General features: G+C 40.9%; 1 protein-coding gene across 1 annotated transcript in view; it reads right to left on the reverse strand.

The window, feature by feature from the left end:
• The window catches only part of RFX4 (regulatory factor X, 4 (influences HLA class II expression)), a 103178-nt gene that overhangs the window by 62779 nt on the left and 21362 nt on the right, over nucleotides 1–19037 (reverse strand). Inside the window, exons 2-3 of the mRNA XM_010005854.1 lie at nucleotides 12112–12198; nucleotides 4221–4281 (exon numbers count right to left, since the gene is read on the reverse strand). Coding sequence (XP_010004156.1) covers nucleotides 4221–4281; nucleotides 12112–12198 — 148 coding nt within the window. The remainder of the gene's footprint in view (nucleotides 1–4220; nucleotides 4282–12111; nucleotides 12199–19037) is intronic.

A 19037-nucleotide genomic window follows, 5' to 3' on the forward strand; every position in this document is an offset into this window, starting at 1 on the left:
ATGTCAGCTTCGGTGACCAAGACAGGACAGAAAGAAAAGCAGTTAATTATTTCTGTTCATATCTGATGAATTTTTCTCTTTTTCTCCTCTCTTTCACAAAGAGTCATTAGTCTGACACCGAACAATGCTCCATTATACCTGAACTTTTTTATTTTTAATGATCAAAAACCCATCTTGCTCCACTTCTTTTATTTCCCTGTCTTTTATTTAACAACTTTATCATATTTTGAATTCAGCTTCATTCTATGATATTGCAGAAAGATAAGGAACTCAATCTTCTACCTAACAAATCATTATCAGAAATAATAGATATATAACATTTAAAATGTCCTAATAAAGCCCTGTGAAATCCAGTAGTTCACAATGAGTCCTTTTGTACCACTACAGTATAGCAATAACCCCCCTAATCTTTCCACAGGAATTGCAATTTTATCTGTCCCTATTTCTGTTTCCCTCTTTATACTTATATACTTCTAGATTAAACTAAGTTCTTCTATAGCAGAGACAGGTCTGTAGTGTTGTTACAGACTTGTTTTTAGGTATGAAGGCAACAGAACAACTATAATCTTAACAATAGCTAATTACATAAAGGATTCTGGAACAGATTAATTTACAGTTTCGAAGAAACTACTAATCTGGGGAGAACCCATTACCTAGTAAAGATTTACCATCCTCTTTCACTTCCTTTTCTCAATGTTGCAGAAAACAGAACAGTTTTGTTGACTTTAGTTTCACAACACTGTTATTATTCGGAGCACCTACACCATAAACCACCAAACTTGCATGGAATTAGGCTGGTCATGCTTTGAATAAATCTATGTTTGGGGATGTAGACACAAACACACTGCCCAAACCAAGCTGAAATAAAGTCTCATGCTTACAATTTGGTCAACCAGTTCAACCAATGAAAGACCTGTGAACATTTTAGAGCCAAGTATTTTGCAAGCTATAACTTGATAGAGAGTAATGAACATGGGAACATGAGGTAAGCACAGGATGCTAGGTATTGGTGTGTTTATGCCTTAACAGCTACATTCAGGCTCATGTAGTTTCTCCAAGATGATGTATTTGGCAATAACACTACATTTACCAGGCTTTTCACTTCATTTTGTGTCATCAACAAAACCAAACAAAAATATAATTTCTGTTTCCAGGAGAGGGATATTTAGCCAGGCTGATAGTCATCCAGACATGCTTCTTGGCATCTTCAGCTACTTCTTCCTCTTCCTCATTTATAGCGTTCAACGTACTTCTCCTTTGGAAAGCCACAAGCATTAAGGACAAATCCCTGTCAGATTGATGTCGTTCACTCTTTCAAGCAAGACACCAGAAGAGGAATAACTAATTAACTTGATTCCAATATGAACCATGTGACAAAATTTATGTATTTCCCTTCTGTCTTGCTTCTCTTTCCCTGCTACTTTCTTCCTCTTCTTTTTCCTTGCTACTGACATTTTCTCTATTTCTGTTCTCCAACACTCCATTGCCTTCATTAGCAGTAAATCATAGTAGCACCTACCAGCAAAAATATGATGACCAGCTTTAACTTGGCAGACACCAGATGCTGCAGACAACTGTGATGCTTCTATCTGCCAGAATAAGGCAAGTTTGGTACTACTGTATCCTGCAATTTGGTCAGAAATTTGCCCCACCAATTCCACCTCTTGAATCTATCTAGACATTCCTGTTAGAAGGTAGGACACATGCTTACCTAAGGCTTATTCAGGTAAATTTAATCTTTTCTCTTCCTGGACTGTGCAAAAACTTGGTCTGATGCCTGAGGAGGCAAAACTGTCAAACACATAAAGTTAAACCTAAAGGAAGCACTACAGTGCAGCATTCCTACAGTGCTGACCCCAAGAGTTTACCCACTCATGGGTTACCAGGTGCTACTACAGGACAAATAATCTGATGCTAATGTGCCTGGCTTTTCAGAACAGTGGAAATTAGACATCTTCACACAAAGCAAACTTACTACTTTAGCAATTTGGCTATAACTTTTGAACTTGTCATCTTACGTGGTGTATCAAACCCATTAGCACAGTTGCTTCAGGAAATACCAAAACCAAGTTTCAGTACAGTAGGCTGGAAAGCATATGGAAAGCACCAGAAAACTCTTCTATGGTATAGCTAGTACACTGGAGAACTTTTACCAACAGGTCTATTAATAAATGAGTCAATTGTTTAATTCAGTTTAACACCAGGTAAAGAAATTGAACTTGAAAACTTTTTTGTTTCCCATTCCCTCCTGAAATGTTTGGGTTGAAAATTGAATGGAGGAAGCTGCAGATGAGCAAAAGTCTCAAAGGGGAGAAAGTCTGACCTACCAAAACATGCAAGAAGTACAGCTCAACAGCCAGGTGGTAAGCCAGGACACTAGCAAGGGGGAAGGGAAGATGATGTAGGCGGCCTTTTCAGAATCGAAATTCTAGGATTCTATTGCAAACACTGTTGAATGAGCATTAGCGTGCACACTGCATTCCAGCAGGGCTCAATATCCCAGGAGTTTAGGGATTTACTAACCTTTATGACCAAGGAAGCTTGAAAGTATTTGGCAAAAGATTGTTTACAGTATTTGCATGTTTTCTGTTGGGAACAGTATCGTTGGCATGTTCTAATTAACTCTGACTTCTTGGCTACTACGTTATTTGCTCCTCTGGAAAAGACTCTTAACTGACTCCACTGCAAAACAAACACTGATCTGAATTTGGGACTGGTATGCTGCTATTTTATTTTAGCCAGATAGTTCTTTTTTACCTGCTCCAACTGTGTTGAAGTTGTGTGGGTGAATAACGGAAAATAATAAAATATCTCCATGACATTTCACTATTATTTTAAATTTTTTCTGTGTCTGTAGACACTCTCTTTACTCACTTTTCTTGAACTTCCAAAAAACAGCACTTCTGCCATCCAAACAGGTACAAACGAGCAATAGTTCAGAACTAAATGCTTTTATTTATATTTGCCCATCTCTTTTGCACTAGAAATGTCTGCAAGTTTCTTCAAGGCAGCACACTAAATACTTGTAGAAACCTATTCTAAACCAACACACAGGTCCTGTTTTTTTTAAAAAAAAACAAACCTAAAATGTAACTGATCAAATTTAAAAAGCAAACACAGATGGAACAATCGAAACCTCTTTATGCATATTTCAAGGAAACACAGAATTCCACCGGCAGAGAAAAATAGCAAAATTCACTGTATGAATTATTCTTTGCTGTTTGTTCAGTTAGATCTCCCAAGAGACTGACAGAAGCAGAAATATAATTTTGCTAGCATTTAGCCAAAAACCTCACTTTTTTTGCTAATAATCTTATCTTTTCATCCAGAAAACTACGATAACTATTTAAAAGTGATGTAAAGCCTTTCTCTAAAAGACTTACAACAAGCTAAGGAGTACGGACTTTCAGACAAGCATGCTCTGAGGCTTCTCTGTAACACAGCTCTCTCCTCCTGCCAGATACAAGGAACTTCCCGAAAGATCCCTGACAATACTAAGAAAGCTAAACCAGAATTTAAAATGTAAATTGAGGGAAAAGTCAACAAATGTCTAAGAGATGACTTAGAGAAAGGGATGTCAGAAATACAAGTAACATTACAGAACTCACAGCCTTAAATACTGTTGTAAACCATAGTGAACAGCACTTGTATACTTTTCATAGTACATTAGACTAACTCACAAACTTTCTTCTCTCCATCCTCAGTTTCTCTCTTCCTAATTACCCTTCCTTTCTTCCTCTCACTGGATTTGCAAAGGGATTTTGGCAAATGAATCAAACCTCAAAATCTCCCTCTTTTTCTGTTGTATTTTATGTGAAATTACAGCAATCTTACTTCAGTAAAACAGGCAGTAAAGGTGGGCTTCAAGATACCCCGAAACCAACGTGAGTCTTAAAAACAATTCTCAGCACTAATTTTCTTTTTGTAATAAATATAGCAACGGTGACAAACCACAAATCACTAGCTGGCAAGGTGGCAAACAAACATGCCAAGTAGAACCTCTAAACTGTATCAGAGGTTTCCCGTGTTCAGACAAATCCCGTAAGAGTAAGACATTTGTTGAGAAATGCTGCACAGGATACTAATGAGGAGATTAAACGCATACAGTGAAAATATCTTTAGAATTGCATCATGTCCAAGACCTCTATTCTCTTCAGCTGGAAAACGTGTAAGAAACAACACTAATGTATTTTCTTGATTTTTTTAAAACAGCCTCTTACCATTGCAGTGTAGCTGGCGTTGAGTGTGGTTTTGATGCTCTATTATTTTCTTTTTCCTCATCTGTTAAGAAACAAAAAAACATACAATGTAACTTCAGTGGGAATTGCTCAGGCATTTATGAGCTGTTAAGGAATTATCTCACAAAAAAAGTGTTCTGCAGTGCCAAAGCTTTCTCCAAATTTTGTCTAAATTGTGGAAATGTAAACAACAATGTTCATTAATCTAGCATCTGCAGATACTGCTTTGGGCAATAAACCTTGCAAACAGTACTGACAGTAGGAGCAGAGTGGTGCATAGGAATTTTTACATTGGAAAGGTTAAATTTAGGTGAAAAAAAGCACGCAACTCCTAGACCTCTAGCATCATATCAGAAAACAAAAACACTTTCACCTGCTTTAAGGGAACAGTTACTTTACACATTTTATATTAGATGAGGCATTTAACTTAACAGGGTTCATCCACTGTTGTCATCCTAACATATGACATGTCCCAGATGTTTATAAATTTAGAAATATTAATTCTGAACATGAAAAACTGAAATTAAAAACATTCTATAATATACTTTATTTTTTAAAATAATTTTTCTGAAATTATTTCTCATTAATTGTTTCCAAGGTAACTCTGATTCGCCAAATTTTAAAAAAATTCAGTAACAGATGAATAAAGAAAAAGATAATTATTAAAATAAAACTCTTAAAATATTGGATCCTCCCTAGTTTGCATTAGTTCTTTTAAAACAATTTAAAAGTATGCATAGGATAATTCCTGTTAAACTGTGATTTGTGAACCATATAAAACCTTCCTGGGTGAAAGCTGGAGTGAAGCACAATTAGCACCTCCAGAAAGGAATTCTTTAGGAAACACTTGTATCCAAGTTTGATATTTTAACAAGTTTGACCCTGATGAAAAGCATTATGTGTAAAAGGCTTTGATTCCTAAACAACAAGGCAAACCGCTGCACCTCTCCACCACACTGCAAGTTTCTTTTCTTCATACAGTCAACTTTCAGAGGTTATTTAAGTGAGGGTTTGGGATGCTGAGTCTGAAGGGAGCTGGGCTATCTCCTCTGAAGGCCAGAGTCCATTGGGAGGCCTTTGGTGCCGCCTTGAGAACCGGCGCACAAATGGAACCCCCCTTGGGACGACACGGCCCTCACACCGCAATCCTTCTCCTGTGACACACAGGGCAAGTTGTGTCAAGTGAACACCCCTCAGCCTGCAGGGCAGGTCCCCTGAACGTCAGGAACACCCAGATTTACAGTTACCCGCAGACAGGGCGAGCAGCTCCTCTTCTACATCTGCATGACAATGGGCCTCTAATTATTGGATCGCACACTCCCTCCCTGCCTTTCAGGGGCCCGCTTTTATTCGGCGCATAGGACCAACATACACACTTCCAATCACTTTTAAATCGTGTTTTTCATTTGTTTCTCCCAAACAAGCGGTCGGCGCGCAACAAACCCCCGGCACGCCGGGCCTGAATGCTGAGCGGCCCCTGACTCGGCCCCCAGCCTCACCAGGCCTGGGACAAACGCCTTCTCTGTAGAGCTGCGCACCACGGATCTCAACCACCACGGGGTGGGTAACAGAGCTGGGGCTGTCCCCTCTCACAGCCCCAGCTGCTTGGTCTTTTCCACCCTCACTGACCGCACAGGCTGCCTCAGAGCACAGCCTGACTCCTGCCTTCCATGTCTGGTCATGTCTGCCCTAGGGAAGTGAGAAGACCCTTCGGAGTTGGGATTCACAGTTCTCCAGGTGGTAGGAGACCAGGGAGCCCAGCTCAGAGCTGGGAGAACAGCTGCTGGGAGGGCAAGCAAGCCCCAGCAGGGAAGTCACTGTGGTCACCCTGGAGGGCCAAGAGCCCGGTCCTACATCCTGCTGTGGCTTCCCCAACATCCTGGCCAGGGACAAAAAGAGGCATCTGGGCTGAGAGGGTGTTATGCAGTTCCCTGGGCGTGGGGCACTGAGGCTTCACCCTCCCATGGGTGTCCACAGCCAGCAGCCTACCAACCAGTAGTTACAAATGGTCTGTCTCAGCAAAGCGCTGCTGGGGGTGAAGCGCTGGCTGGGGCAGGGAGTTTAACCTGCTCCTGCTTTGGAGACAAAACTTACAGCTGGCAGTCACAGGCCTCATCAACAGGGACCTGTAACACAGGGCACTGTAGCCACTGTTTATGGACAGGAGGGACCCTGCTTTTGCTGTTGCAGGGAGAGAGACATCACAGCAAGAAGGTACAACCACCAAAGCTGACACTGTTAGGTATTAACAGCACGTAGGGGGCCAGTCCTCCTGTGCCTCACCATGTTCTTGTTCAACTTAAGGTTATTGCTACCCAGGTGAAAGTTATCCATTTTCTTAATCAGCATTTTCTATGTCAGTGTCAAAGCCTATCACCCACTGATTTAAGTCTGCTGCACAGTTGATTCCTCGCTGGAAATTAGGCGAGGGGGATGCAAACTGGAAAACCACTGACCTAAATAATCTCATCTAACTAAGATGCAGAAATCCTTGAATGACCTCTACCTTTGAATCCAACATGTGCCACTCCCCCCTCCCCAGAATAAATGTTTTTATTACCTTTCTTGTTTTAAAGGGTTTAGTATTCAAAATTCTGTTATTAGATGCCTTTCACTTGTGCTAACTAGATTGCATTTTCCTCTGGATAAGTGGCACTAACAAACCAAAGTCTACAATATTAGAGTCTCTACATCCCTTCCATCCCCCCCTAGCTGTTTTTCACTCAAATTAAGAGTGACCACCTGTGAGCAGGTGCTTTCCCTAACCTACCCTCAGACACTCTACCAGCTAACCACACTCAACTCTTACCAAGTAAGAAGTGAATTTTCAACAAAACTAGATTTTTAGACAGTGCTTGTCTCCCTAAAAATCAGCTCTCTTTACAAGAAATCAGACCTTTTTATTAATTTGTTTTCTGCAAATGGACCAACTGTCAGCCAAAATGTTTTTCATTTTCACCAGGTGCTAGCTGCAATACTTACGTTCAGAAAGCCTTCACTTTTTATTGGACAGATGGAAAGAATTGCATGTGGTATAGGAAGAGTGGACCTAGAAATAAAAACTCTCAGTATTACATACACAAGCACTTTATTCAGCCTTGCATAGTTTAATAGTATAAACTCATCAGATAATTGACTAGCAGAAAATAATAAATAGCCCTATTCCTCATGTTTTTGTTGGTTGCAGAGCACATAACAGTTTCCCTATTAAGCAGGGCATGTTTTGCATAACTCTCGACTCAGGTCTGATCCCAGATCTGTTTGTACAGCATCAAAGATCTGTCTTGCTTTATGTTTTGGCCTGTCATTTTATCAGTTCCCATCAAAACAACACTGTAGGTGAATGAACCTACACCATTTAAAAATCGATATTTTTAAAATTCAGTCCATTTTGTGAAAAAAAAAAAAAAAGGAAATAAAGACACTGAGAAGAAGTCTTGCTTCAAGGCATCATCAAAGAACAGAGCTGGCAATTCTTCTATGACAAATGCAAAAGGACCTGAAGTCATGAGGAAAAGCCCTGCTCCTGATGCACGTCTTGCAGGTCCTCACACATGTGGCAGCAGCACAGCACTTCGGGGGAAACCTGCTGCTAGGAGCAGATCTAGTCTCTTCAGTCCATTGCTAATAGGAAGACTAGTAGCATTTCAAGGACAGATATGTTCAACACATCCGTGGTACAGTAGGAAACGTGGTACTCAACCCAAGCTGAAAGCAGATTCTAGCTCAGACAGCTGCAAGTAAAACTTTTAGCACAGAAGAGGCATTGAAAGAGATTAAAAACTGGGATAATCTATGTACTAGAAAAATAGTATTTCTTGGTTCCCAAAAATATCAGATAAAGTTTTTCTTCTCAAACTTCATGAAAGTTTCTTCACTAACAGCTCTGTCTTTCTCCTTTCAAAATTCTGTTTCAAAGCCACCAGAACAGAGTTCTGCCTGTACCTTGTGCATGTTTCATGGCTTTCCCTGAACTCGCACTAGTATCCTTTAACTATATAGTTTTAGGTCCAGCTTGAGGGATTTCTTGCTTGTTAGAGCAAGACACAGAGACTACACTCAGCACCTCTTCAGGCATGCTGCCTGAAACACCTTATCTAGAACATCCACAAAGTGAAGACCCTGCATAAGTGCACTTTTTTCTATGATGTTCATGTTACTTTGTTTGTCATAACTAAAGTGGAGTTAAAGCTCTGCTTTCCACTGTGGAGATAGAAAAGTTCTGTACTTTTCAGTGTGGTCTACATGTGTCTTCAAGCCACTAAAGGACTTAACATGTTATTAGTAGCTTTATATTAATAAAATCCTTCTCTTAGTTCATCCCACTTTTCAGAGGAACAGCCTCTTCCTTCGTAGCCTCTGCAGTCCAGGTTCTGACTGTTCTCAAAATGAATTTCCCTTTAGCAAAAATTAAATGATAGTAAGAATCTACTTTCTCTCTTACTTACATGTAGCCATAAATAAGATTCGGGCTTATTACCATGTATTCCATGCTTTTAAAAGAGTGGGATTTTCAAAAATCCTCTGCAAAACATGGGAGCATACTTTTCTAATTAAGTATGATTGAACAAGAAATAATTTTCCCCAATGAATATTGCCATGAAATCAAGTATCTCTTTTTTAAACTTTTTTTTTCCAATGGAAAAATAAGATGTTTGATTGAAACAACAAAAAATAAACTACTGGATAAATCTTGCATTTCAGCCAGTTTGAACATGGATTTTGAACACTGCTTTGACATGCAAAAAGTAGACCAAATCTCTTTTTTTACCTCACGTCAATTGTCTGCACATTCACACTTTAAATATGCAAAAAAAATTTGGACAAGCAACCCTTCCACTTCATCACGTAATGTGATGACTTCTTCCCCAGGGAACTGAAGCTGAAACTTTCATAATCCTTGAATTGTATTCTTCCAGACCCCTGCTTCAATTTGGAGAATCTGGCTCAATGCACCATACACAGGAAAGGTTGTAGGGTTTTTTAGTTATTAGATAGTGCTTTTCCTGCGGATATTTTGACTAATACGTAGAGTGTGGAAGTGGTGGAAGGAAAAACATTTTAATAACTTGAACCTGAAATAAAATATACCTATAATTTTAATATTAGAGTGTAAAAGCTGTGTTTTGGATGAGGTCATAAAGGATTCCAAAGAGGATAAGAAGGGCCCCAAGAAGCAGTGAGACCATGGGAACCCTCAGCTGTGAGTCATTTTCTCCCCTCACAATATAACGCAGGTTCAAGAGGCCTGGAGGTGTCTGGATCAGAACAGAAGATTGCAAAGGACCCCTGTGGCCTGAAGTGTGGTTCTGTGGCATAGTCCAGCTATAGAAAAGGAGACAAACAGCACTATTGCTCTTGTTCTAAAACCCCATGAACTACAAAAACATACCAGAAGGAACAGTCATGAGAGCAAGTATGATACTGTGTAAGAACATTATCAGTTCACAGTGCATTTCTTCATAGTTTTCACTGAACGCAAGGCCAAAAAAAAACCCCAACACCAAAGCCACATTTTCTTTGATAGAGTCCAGCCAACAGCTACCTAATGTATTTAAAGACAAAAAAATTAGTAGTCAAGAGGGATGACGCCTTCTTTTGGCTGCAGATGAAAACTGGAACTGGGTTAACAACAGCAATTTTGCTACCACTCCAAAGAATTCAAATAAAGTTACTAAAAAAAACACCTTTCACCTCCTGCTGTTTATAAACATATGGCAAAGGTCAGACAGAGTGACACAATGGTTTGGAAACTTTTTGTTTGGTGTGTGGGCACTGTTAGAGAAAGGTTAGAAAGAACTCGGGGGGGGCTGGAAAGGAGCACATAGTACAGTGAGTTCTGAGGTGAAACTTTTAGTTTGTTCTGGGCTTCACAGATTGTTGGTCTTCCTACTGCAGGGCAAGTGGTTTATTTTTCTTTCCTACACCTCTCCTCTTCCCCTCATGAGGATGACTTTTCAGGTGGATAAGTTCTCCTGTCTGCACTGCAGAAATGCTGGTATCAGTGTGAAGGAAGCATCTAGAAGAAATGGCTCCTAAGAAGTGAGCTAGATTTCATCAACTCGACTCTTCCTTGGCTTTCTATTATTTACTATGACAACGTCTTCTGCACAGAAATTGTGGGGCCAATGCATTTATACATTTGTTTTATCAGTTCTAAATTTACTGTCTTTTATTATCATCGCTTGTCCCTTAATTCCAGCACCAGAAAACAGACTGAGCAACTGTCCAGTCTTCTCAACGTCATTGCCTGAAATACCTGCTCTCGCTGACCCATGCAGGCCCACTTCTTACTGTCCCTAGGAAGACGGCAGTTTTCTCATGCTCACATTTCAACTGAAAGCACCATATAACAAACTACCACTAGTTTTGTGACAAACGGGGCAGGGTAACAGATCTAGAACAGAACATGAAAGGAGACTTAAAATCATGACACCACACAATTTTTAAATCTGTCTAGGGGTGTCACCTTGACAATACTGCCTTGAACTCTGAGCCTAATTAAAGCTCACCAAAGTCAACAGGGTTGAATCCTGAAATTCTGGCCCTACTAAGAGTCCAAAAACATGTCTCCTTCATCACAGGTTCTTTCCATCACTTTTTCAGTAGCATCACAGTGAAATGAATTTCCTAAGTCCCACAGGTTCTTGTAAAATGCAAATTAAATAGAAGGTGCTTTTTTGGTTTACACCACAATTTACTACAATTGTATTTTTAAAGATAAACTGATTTCTAATTCTTTAATTTTTAAAAACCAAACAACACAAACCTGGCCAAGTTTTATTGTCTGTCTTTAAGGACTCTTATCCACTTTCCTTAGCTTGGGAGTCATTAATAAATAATATGTTTCTAACATCTTCTTAATCCTTCAGAAAAGATATTCCCTCAAAAGAGAAACATGGACAAACAAGAGCAGGGCCCCAGTATAACAATTCCCATCAACTACTGAAACACTCTTCTGCAGGGCATGTAATTTCACAGTGACATAAAAATAAAGCAATTCTCTTAAAATGCAAAAAAAAAAATAATTAAAAGGGACATTCAGCAATTAAGAAATCATTAAAAATACATTTTCTAAACTTACTTCCTTGAGTATTATAAAAATGTGAGTCTTTCTAAATTAAACCATTTAGTCTGCATTAATATTCTGTAATTTAAACGAACATATGAAATACAGGGAAGAAAACGGGAAGAGTATTTTGCTTTGGGGAAATGAAGCAGAAAATGCATAAGCAGGGAAACCTAAATACTAAACTAAAAACTGTCTTAAAATTTTTTAAATAAAAAAATATATTTCAGGCTATTTGGAGGTTGTTTTAATGACCTGCTGTTGTTAAAAATCAAGACCTAATGTTACCATAACTAGAAGAGATAAGAAAAAGTATCTATTTTAAAATCAGCTAGATTTATAATTGCTCCCTCTCTGTGACTAGAAAGGAAGCAATATCATGATATAATATGTAATTTTTTTAAAAGAAACATTTTATGTGTATGATTTGATACTGCAGCTTTGAAAAACAGCACAATTTTTCTTGTATTTCAAATGCATGGGGTTCACCAGTGAAAAGAAAAACAGATGGTTTTACGCAAGAGCTAATACTAACAGCACATTGTAGAGGTCATCCAACCTTTCTTCGGCGATGCACGATTTCTTCTGGTTGTTCTACCTAATAGATGGTAGTGCTTCCTTTTAACTAATGCAAAATACCCAAATGTTCCAGAAAAAATAATAATTAACAAAACTACTTAATGTGTCAAGTGAGTCGACCATACAAACAAGAGAGTACTAAAAACATCACCAAGAAGTAGCAACACATACAGCCAGAACTTGGGCATGCTCACACTGATTTTAAATGAATGACAAGTTACTTACTTTCATCGTTAGAAACATTCCCCAGGGAGGTGTGACTGGAATAACGTTTGTTTTCACTTTCATTGAGACATCGTTCAATCCAACTCTCTGCAAAAGAACAAATATGCTCTTTTTTTTTTTTTTTCCTGTTTGTCTTTGCATAAAATATAAACTTCCAACATATAAAACTAGATTAAGCACCAGCTTCCAGCAGACAGTGTTCTGTAGCATTTCTGTTAAAACACGCTCAGTCTGAGTTACTTAGCAGGAAAACCCTTTCTTGCTTTCAAACTTAGCTGTTGCTTCTTCGTTTCATTTTTTGTTTGTTTTTAAACAACAGAGGCTGAAATGCTCCTACGCACACAGCAAATCTCCCCAGGATATTCTCTTTCCTCTCCATCATAGTACATTAAAATTAAAAAAATCATCTCATGTGGGCAACCGAAACACAGAAATTACATTAATTTCTTAGTCTTAGTCTGGCAAAGATGTAAGCACTCAGGTATTGCCACTGGCTTTGAAAGGTGTCTTCATGTGTGTCAAATCAATCATTCACGTGAATTTCTGTTACTGCAGGGCTCAAACTGTGCTCTCTGAAGTCCAGTCCTACAACCCCGTTCACCCTGGTGGAGTCACAGGCCCTACCCAGATCTTTTCCATGCTGGCACAAGTCCAATGCAGCAAGTCAACAGCCACTGAGCTACTTGAACCTTTGTCACTCCACAATGGGTACTCGACCACTCCTGTTCTTGCTCTTCCTTACTTCCAATTTGTTCCCTTCAGTCAGATGAGGTACAGCATTACATGGATTTGACTCTGCTGTTCCTCCTTCTGGAAGCTGTAACATGCATCCCCTGAGGACTTCAGAGGCTGCACCAGGCTCAACAGAATTTACTGTTATGGGTCTTCAGAGCAAATATTGCACCATCCTATACGTGTTTCCTTGGACAAAGTATGAAATACGAGTCCTTCAGTTTGCTGGGAGCCCCTGAGTACTGCTACAATATACAGACTTACACCATGAGATTACTTTTCAAGGGCACGAATGTGGGCAGAAATAAGTTTATGCTCACAGAGCTCCCTGTGGCCAAAGCAAGGAGAAGGGATAGGTGGAAAGGCTGCAAAGTAACCCTACAAGTTTTGACAGGAAACCACCCCACTGAGTGAAGGGACACACGAGAAATAAAGGGAAACAGGCCTTGCTGTCAGCACACTGCCAGAGCCAGGAACACCTTCAAAGGCACAGAAATGGTATCAGAATCCTTTCCATAAGCCACCCTCCAGACACATCAGGTTTCCAGCACAGCACAGGCAGCAGGCTTGAAGGGAGAGCAGAAGCCTGGAGTCTTGGGAAAGCTGCCTATCTGGTTTATAGAAGGTAAAAGCTCATATGACTTCATTTCAGCACTGGAAGCCAATAATATATTAATAGACATGGCCAAACACATCCTGCAGAAAAAAATGCTTTTCAAACCCAGGCAGTTGCTCAAACTTCAGTATTTTCCTCTGCATGCACACTCTGCACTGCCACACCAGGGCAACAGCATTTGTGTAGGACTTCAGAAAGGTCTGCTGAGAGCCCTTCAGACTGCTTTGTGTGCTTCTGGTTTTCAGGCAGTGCAAGAGAGGTTGTGGCAGCTCCAGGCCATTCTACTCCCTCTTCCTGTTTGCCCATAGTAAAAAACACACTGCACCGCCTTCATCGGTGCATCTTCCCCATTTACCATCAAATTGTCTTCTGCCCATGGAGCCTCATGACCATGCTGCCTCTTCCCTATAGGCTGCTCCTTTGAGGTACTTCTCTTAAAGTTGGCAAAAAAACCCTCTTATTGTCAGTAGATTTTGCAGGATAGTTCTTCTCCCTATCAAATTCAACACGACCTTGTATAAAAATCACTTTCAGGATGCTGACATGGCAACTAAAAACTTGCCAGTGAGGCCCGTGCTGTCCAAGCAGCTCCTGCTCAGTGACTAACCCACCAGCCTGCGGAGGCTCTAACTTTGAGGCTTTCCCTTCTCCTGCTGCTCAGCAGCATTGGGTGGGGGGTATAACACCTCCTTGTCTAAAGGCCAACACAACGAGATGGCTGCTTCGTGCCAGATTTGTCCAGCTGTCCTACAAGTGAGCTAATAGCACCTCTCTGTCCCTGTTCTACTGCTGTGAGCTGGGGGACAGGAGCTTGGATCCCCACTACGAGGTGAAGAGAAACTTGCTTCTCAGGACAACACCGGAGAGAGGTGCAAGAAGCCCTGAGAAAGATCACCCTTCCTCCTCCTCCTCCTCCTTTCAGCCCACAGCCATGGCTGCACATAATTCCCTTGGCTCCGAGCCCAGCTGCAGGGAGCACAAGCAAAGGCGGCTGCCGCTCGCGCCAAGGAGAGACCGATGCCCAGCTCTGCCCTTTCTTCTCCTCCCAGCGCCGAGAGCTGGGAAGCTGGGATGCATCCTCTTCCCTCGGCAGCGGGGAGCTGGCAGCAGCCATCTTTAGTCACGTTCCCTGCCCCAGCAGAAGGGGAAAAAAACCACTTTTGAAGTGTCACTCGATAACAATTTTCACCCTCCTTGTTCCTGTTATACCTCTGATAATTGTGTGGATGCCCCTTCCTCATTGGTAAAGCAGTTGACACTGCAGGATGCAAACTCTCAGGAGTAAGGCACAGTTAACTGTTTAATTATGTGCTGCAGCTCCTTTGGTCCTGAATCACCCTGGTTCAGCTCACTGCAGCCTGAGTCTGGCTTTGTCTTTGTGGCCTTGCATTTAAAGGAGCTGATAGAAATTCTTCAGGCCTGAAAAGATACATGACCTGTCTGGCAGCAAAGAATGAAGAAAACTAACTCTTTTGGGCAAAAATGTCAGCGAGTTTATGGCAATTTTGTCAAATTATTTGGCAGATGACAAAATGTGACAAAACCAACCAGATTTTTAAAGGCTGCATCGTCTCATAACCTGAGATAATTATAAATAAATATTAGTAAGTCATTTTTTATTATTTTTTTTTACTCCTTTTATAAAGAAAAAAGTTTTAACAAAGCTTTCATTTAATTGCTGGCCCAGAGGTAAACCTTGACAAACTTCCAATTATTGGTAAGAACATTTTCAGGGATTAAAAAAAAATAAAATGCAACTATAGTTTTGCTGAAATTGAAAATATTCCCTTCAGGAGCCCACAGATAGCAGAAATTATAGTACCTGCCTCAAATAAATAATACTAATAAAAAGATAACTTGGCAGAACAAAGTCAAAAGTCAAAAGTAAGTCTGATTTTTATAAGATGTTTCAGAGCCAATACTGGGTACAGCCTTGCACACACAGAATGTTCCTGTTCTCTGGGGGTACAGCCCAGCTGCACTGGTGACTGTCCCAGGCAGTCTGTAGATTGGAGGAAGAGACCTGTGCCTATAACCCTGTGTCCCTAACCTGAGGCTTCATCACTTGCTCCCAAGGCAAACACACTGCACTGCTGTTCTAGACAAGCCTCGAGTCACACGAGATGGAAGTTTTTATATGACTGAAACCAAATTGCTGCTCTAAGACCTTACAAGCTTCTCAAAGACAGGATTTCACAGCAGGGAGCAGTCATAGAGTAATGGAGAGTTCAGGTGGTGATTAAGCAGAAGTGCATATGAGACTTGATAAAAATGATGAATTGTTAACACAGTATGTCAAAAACCCAGATTCCAAGTGGGAAGTGCTTGTGAGAGCAAAAGAAAGTACATCCTGTCTCATATAGGGTGTATTTTTACTCATTATGTTTTCAGTGTATCATGTCTTAAGGCATTGCCCCTCCCTGCTCCCCAGGACTCTGTTGCACCCTGAGCCCCAGCACACTGCACCCTATGCACAGTGGTTTGAGTTTGAGCAAGCATCAGCACTAGCCAAAAAACACCCAAGCAAAATAAATAGATTAATATCTAGTAATAAAATGTAGTGTATTGACATACTGATAATTCTGTGCTGTGACATGATATGGAAGCTGTTACAATCTTATTAGCAAAGAATGCAACTAAGATGTATTTAATGGTGTTTTTAAGATGCACCTTCAAATGCTACATGAAGTGTTTAATTTTGCAAGGATCAAAAGTAAATTATAATGAAGTGCACTACTATGTCCCTTAGCCTTATCTTTTTTCTTATATAATTTTGCATGTCACCAAGTACAAATACACTGTGTCATCTGCAGGGTTTCAGCACAAAGGGAAGGAGATGGTTATTCAAATCACAATAACTTTCCCAGTGTCAATTTTCTGGCAGAACCACTTATCATGACACAAACAAAAAAACATCAATTGCTCACAATGAAGTGCTAAAAGATGGACTAAAAAGACCTATGGAACTACTTCTGCTTCTTATTTAATCTCTTCTCTTTTAGTCCTAATCTTGGTAAGAGCGACAGATCCACTGAACCTCCAGCATGAGAGTATTCTTCTTCCATTAAATGTGTCCACCACACTTTTAACAACAGAATTTTAAACTGAGCTTATTTTTAAGAGCTGCCAGGACAGAGGCCTGCACAGTTTTCCCTTGTGTCCACTATGGCTCTGGTCTTCACACCAACAAGTGTATTTTTATTTGCATGGTGCCTCATCAAGGAGCTGGAAAGGCAGGTCTAGTACTCCCTGAAACAGAGGCAAACACATGAGAGCTACTCAGGGGAAGGAACTTTCATGAACAAGAAGTATCAACTGCTTTTTAAATGTATCATTAACAAATTGTTTTAATGAATTATGTCTTTTAGAAAGAAGGGTTTGCTCCTGGAAGACACCTTTTGAAGGATTCTCCCTATGGAGCCTCAGCTGATGTGAGACAATACAGCAGAGGTGCCTGCATACTGCCAGTGAATTTAATGAGATAATTACTCCATCTTGTTTATGTAATGGTTATTGGCTTAGCATATTTGCAGCCCAGAAAAGAAAGCATTCATTGCTCCCACGTGTGCATAGCCATAGCAGGAGCAGTGAGAGAGCCACCTGGGCTCTGCTCTGCTGAGGAGAAGAGGAGGTGGGCCTGATCACAGCTGGCATTGGCTTCTGCAGCTGCTGTCCTGCCAGGAGGGTTCAGAGTTGCTGCAGTATTAGCACAACCTGTAATCACAGCCTCTCTGGGTCTTTGAGAGCCACTGTGTCCCGCTCGGCACCCAAGCAGGATGCCAAAAGCAGCTGGAGGGGCTGTGCAGCACAGCTGGGAGGTGAGCGTACCCAGAGCTGCTGACTGCAGCCCTGTGGGCACATGTGTGCATCCTGAAGGGAGATTAAAAGATTTTACAGGCAGAATGAAACTCTGTGGTCATCTAATGCAAGTTGCATTTTGCCTCACCTCATTACCCTGCAGCAGTACTAACTGCACTGGTTGTCCTGATAATGCCATAACCTGCGATCTGGATGTGATTGTGTCACTGGCATCAGTGTGAATCACTATTTTTTACTGAAACTGTATGAGATGAGAATCCTCATGATCTAGAAACACAGCCAAGGCTTGTGGTAATGACAATATCAGAGTCTGCACAATCACCATACTCTTATTTCACCACAGCCCTGGCATTTGCTCAGAAATCCCTTTCATGCACCTTCAACTCTAGACTGGCTCCCGTACCCCAAATTTTAAAGCAGTTTGCCAACAGCCACAATAATGTACCTAGTGATCTGCACAGAACAGCTGTGGATGCCTGTCACTGAAATAGAGCTACCTCTGCAACAAGAATTAGAGATTTGTCAGGACCCAAGCTACTACCTGAGCCATGGACCAACCTGGATGGCACAGCTGCAACAGTCCAACTCCTTATTTTTATTCATAGCTACTCTTCCCCCCCTCCCCCCCCCAGTTTATCTAGGCAGGTGTAGAAAAGAGTAGAAAGTAACTGGGAGTAAAGGCATATAAAATATAAATGATGCAAACATAAAGGGACCATCAAATTTTACAGGAGGACCTGTTGGAAAAATGAATACTCAGAAGCCATGACAGCCTTAATTTTACAGTTTCTGTGACAGAGGAGGAACTCCTGTCACGCATATGGAGTCTTAGCACCCCTCTGAGTTATTTGTTCATGGTTCTCAGGGGGAAGACATACTCATCTCTTCCTGCAGCACTGCTGCCAAGCACCTCAGTATCAAGCTGGCCAGCAATGCTGCCTAGCTGATCATCTGATCCGCTAGGCCAAAAGGAAGTGGTTGCAAACAGCAGATTTAGCAGGCAAAAACCCCAAAAGCTCAGAAGGCTGACCAAAGGTCACAGAACCGTCTGTTTCTAGTTTGCTAGCCCATGGTACTAAGCAGTTATCATATCTATCACAAATATTTTCAGTGGAGTTGATTGGGAGGATATTCTATCTTCTCTTTTTGAAGAAAGCCATCCCTGCCCTGACAGCTGCTTCTGTTGTCTGTCTCAGAGTAAATGCATCCATTGTGGCTTTTCTCTGCAGAGCTTGTCTTGCTGAACATGGTCTGAGACCTGCCACCACCCAGCAAACCCTCTGTTCATGTCTGTGTTGCACCGTTGCTGTGGACAGAGAATTTCTAACCTCCACAGCTGCTAAATTCATAATGTCTGAACAGTCTGTCTGCTTTGACTATCTCTTAGTGTGCTGCAAACCTCACTTCTAACAGCTATACAAATTAAAGCAAAAAATTAGCCAGTACATCTAATATTTTCCCTGGTGCAAATGAAAACTACACCTTTCAACATATCAATGTCTTGGTTCAACAAGTCATCTCAACTTAGAGGACAAACCCCCTAGTTTAAAACAGTCTCTTAAAGGCAAAAGAGACTATTCCTTTCTCTCAGGGGAGTTTATTAGGGGATAAACGTGAAGTTTGACCCTTGAAGCCTGCTCTAGTACCTGCTGCACATCACTCCTGCTGTGACTAGAAGCAGAGGATTCACGTTCTGAATCTCCCACACACCTGGCAGCACGGGGCTGCTGGTTCCAGGCACACCTGCCACCTGAGAGGT

This window comes from Chaetura pelagica, unplaced genomic scaffold (assembly GCF_000747805.2).
Source record: "Chaetura pelagica isolate M959 unplaced genomic scaffold, ChaPel_1.0 scaffold79, whole genome shotgun sequence".
Classification (NCBI taxonomy): domain Eukaryota; kingdom Metazoa; phylum Chordata; class Aves; order Apodiformes; family Apodidae; genus Chaetura; species Chaetura pelagica.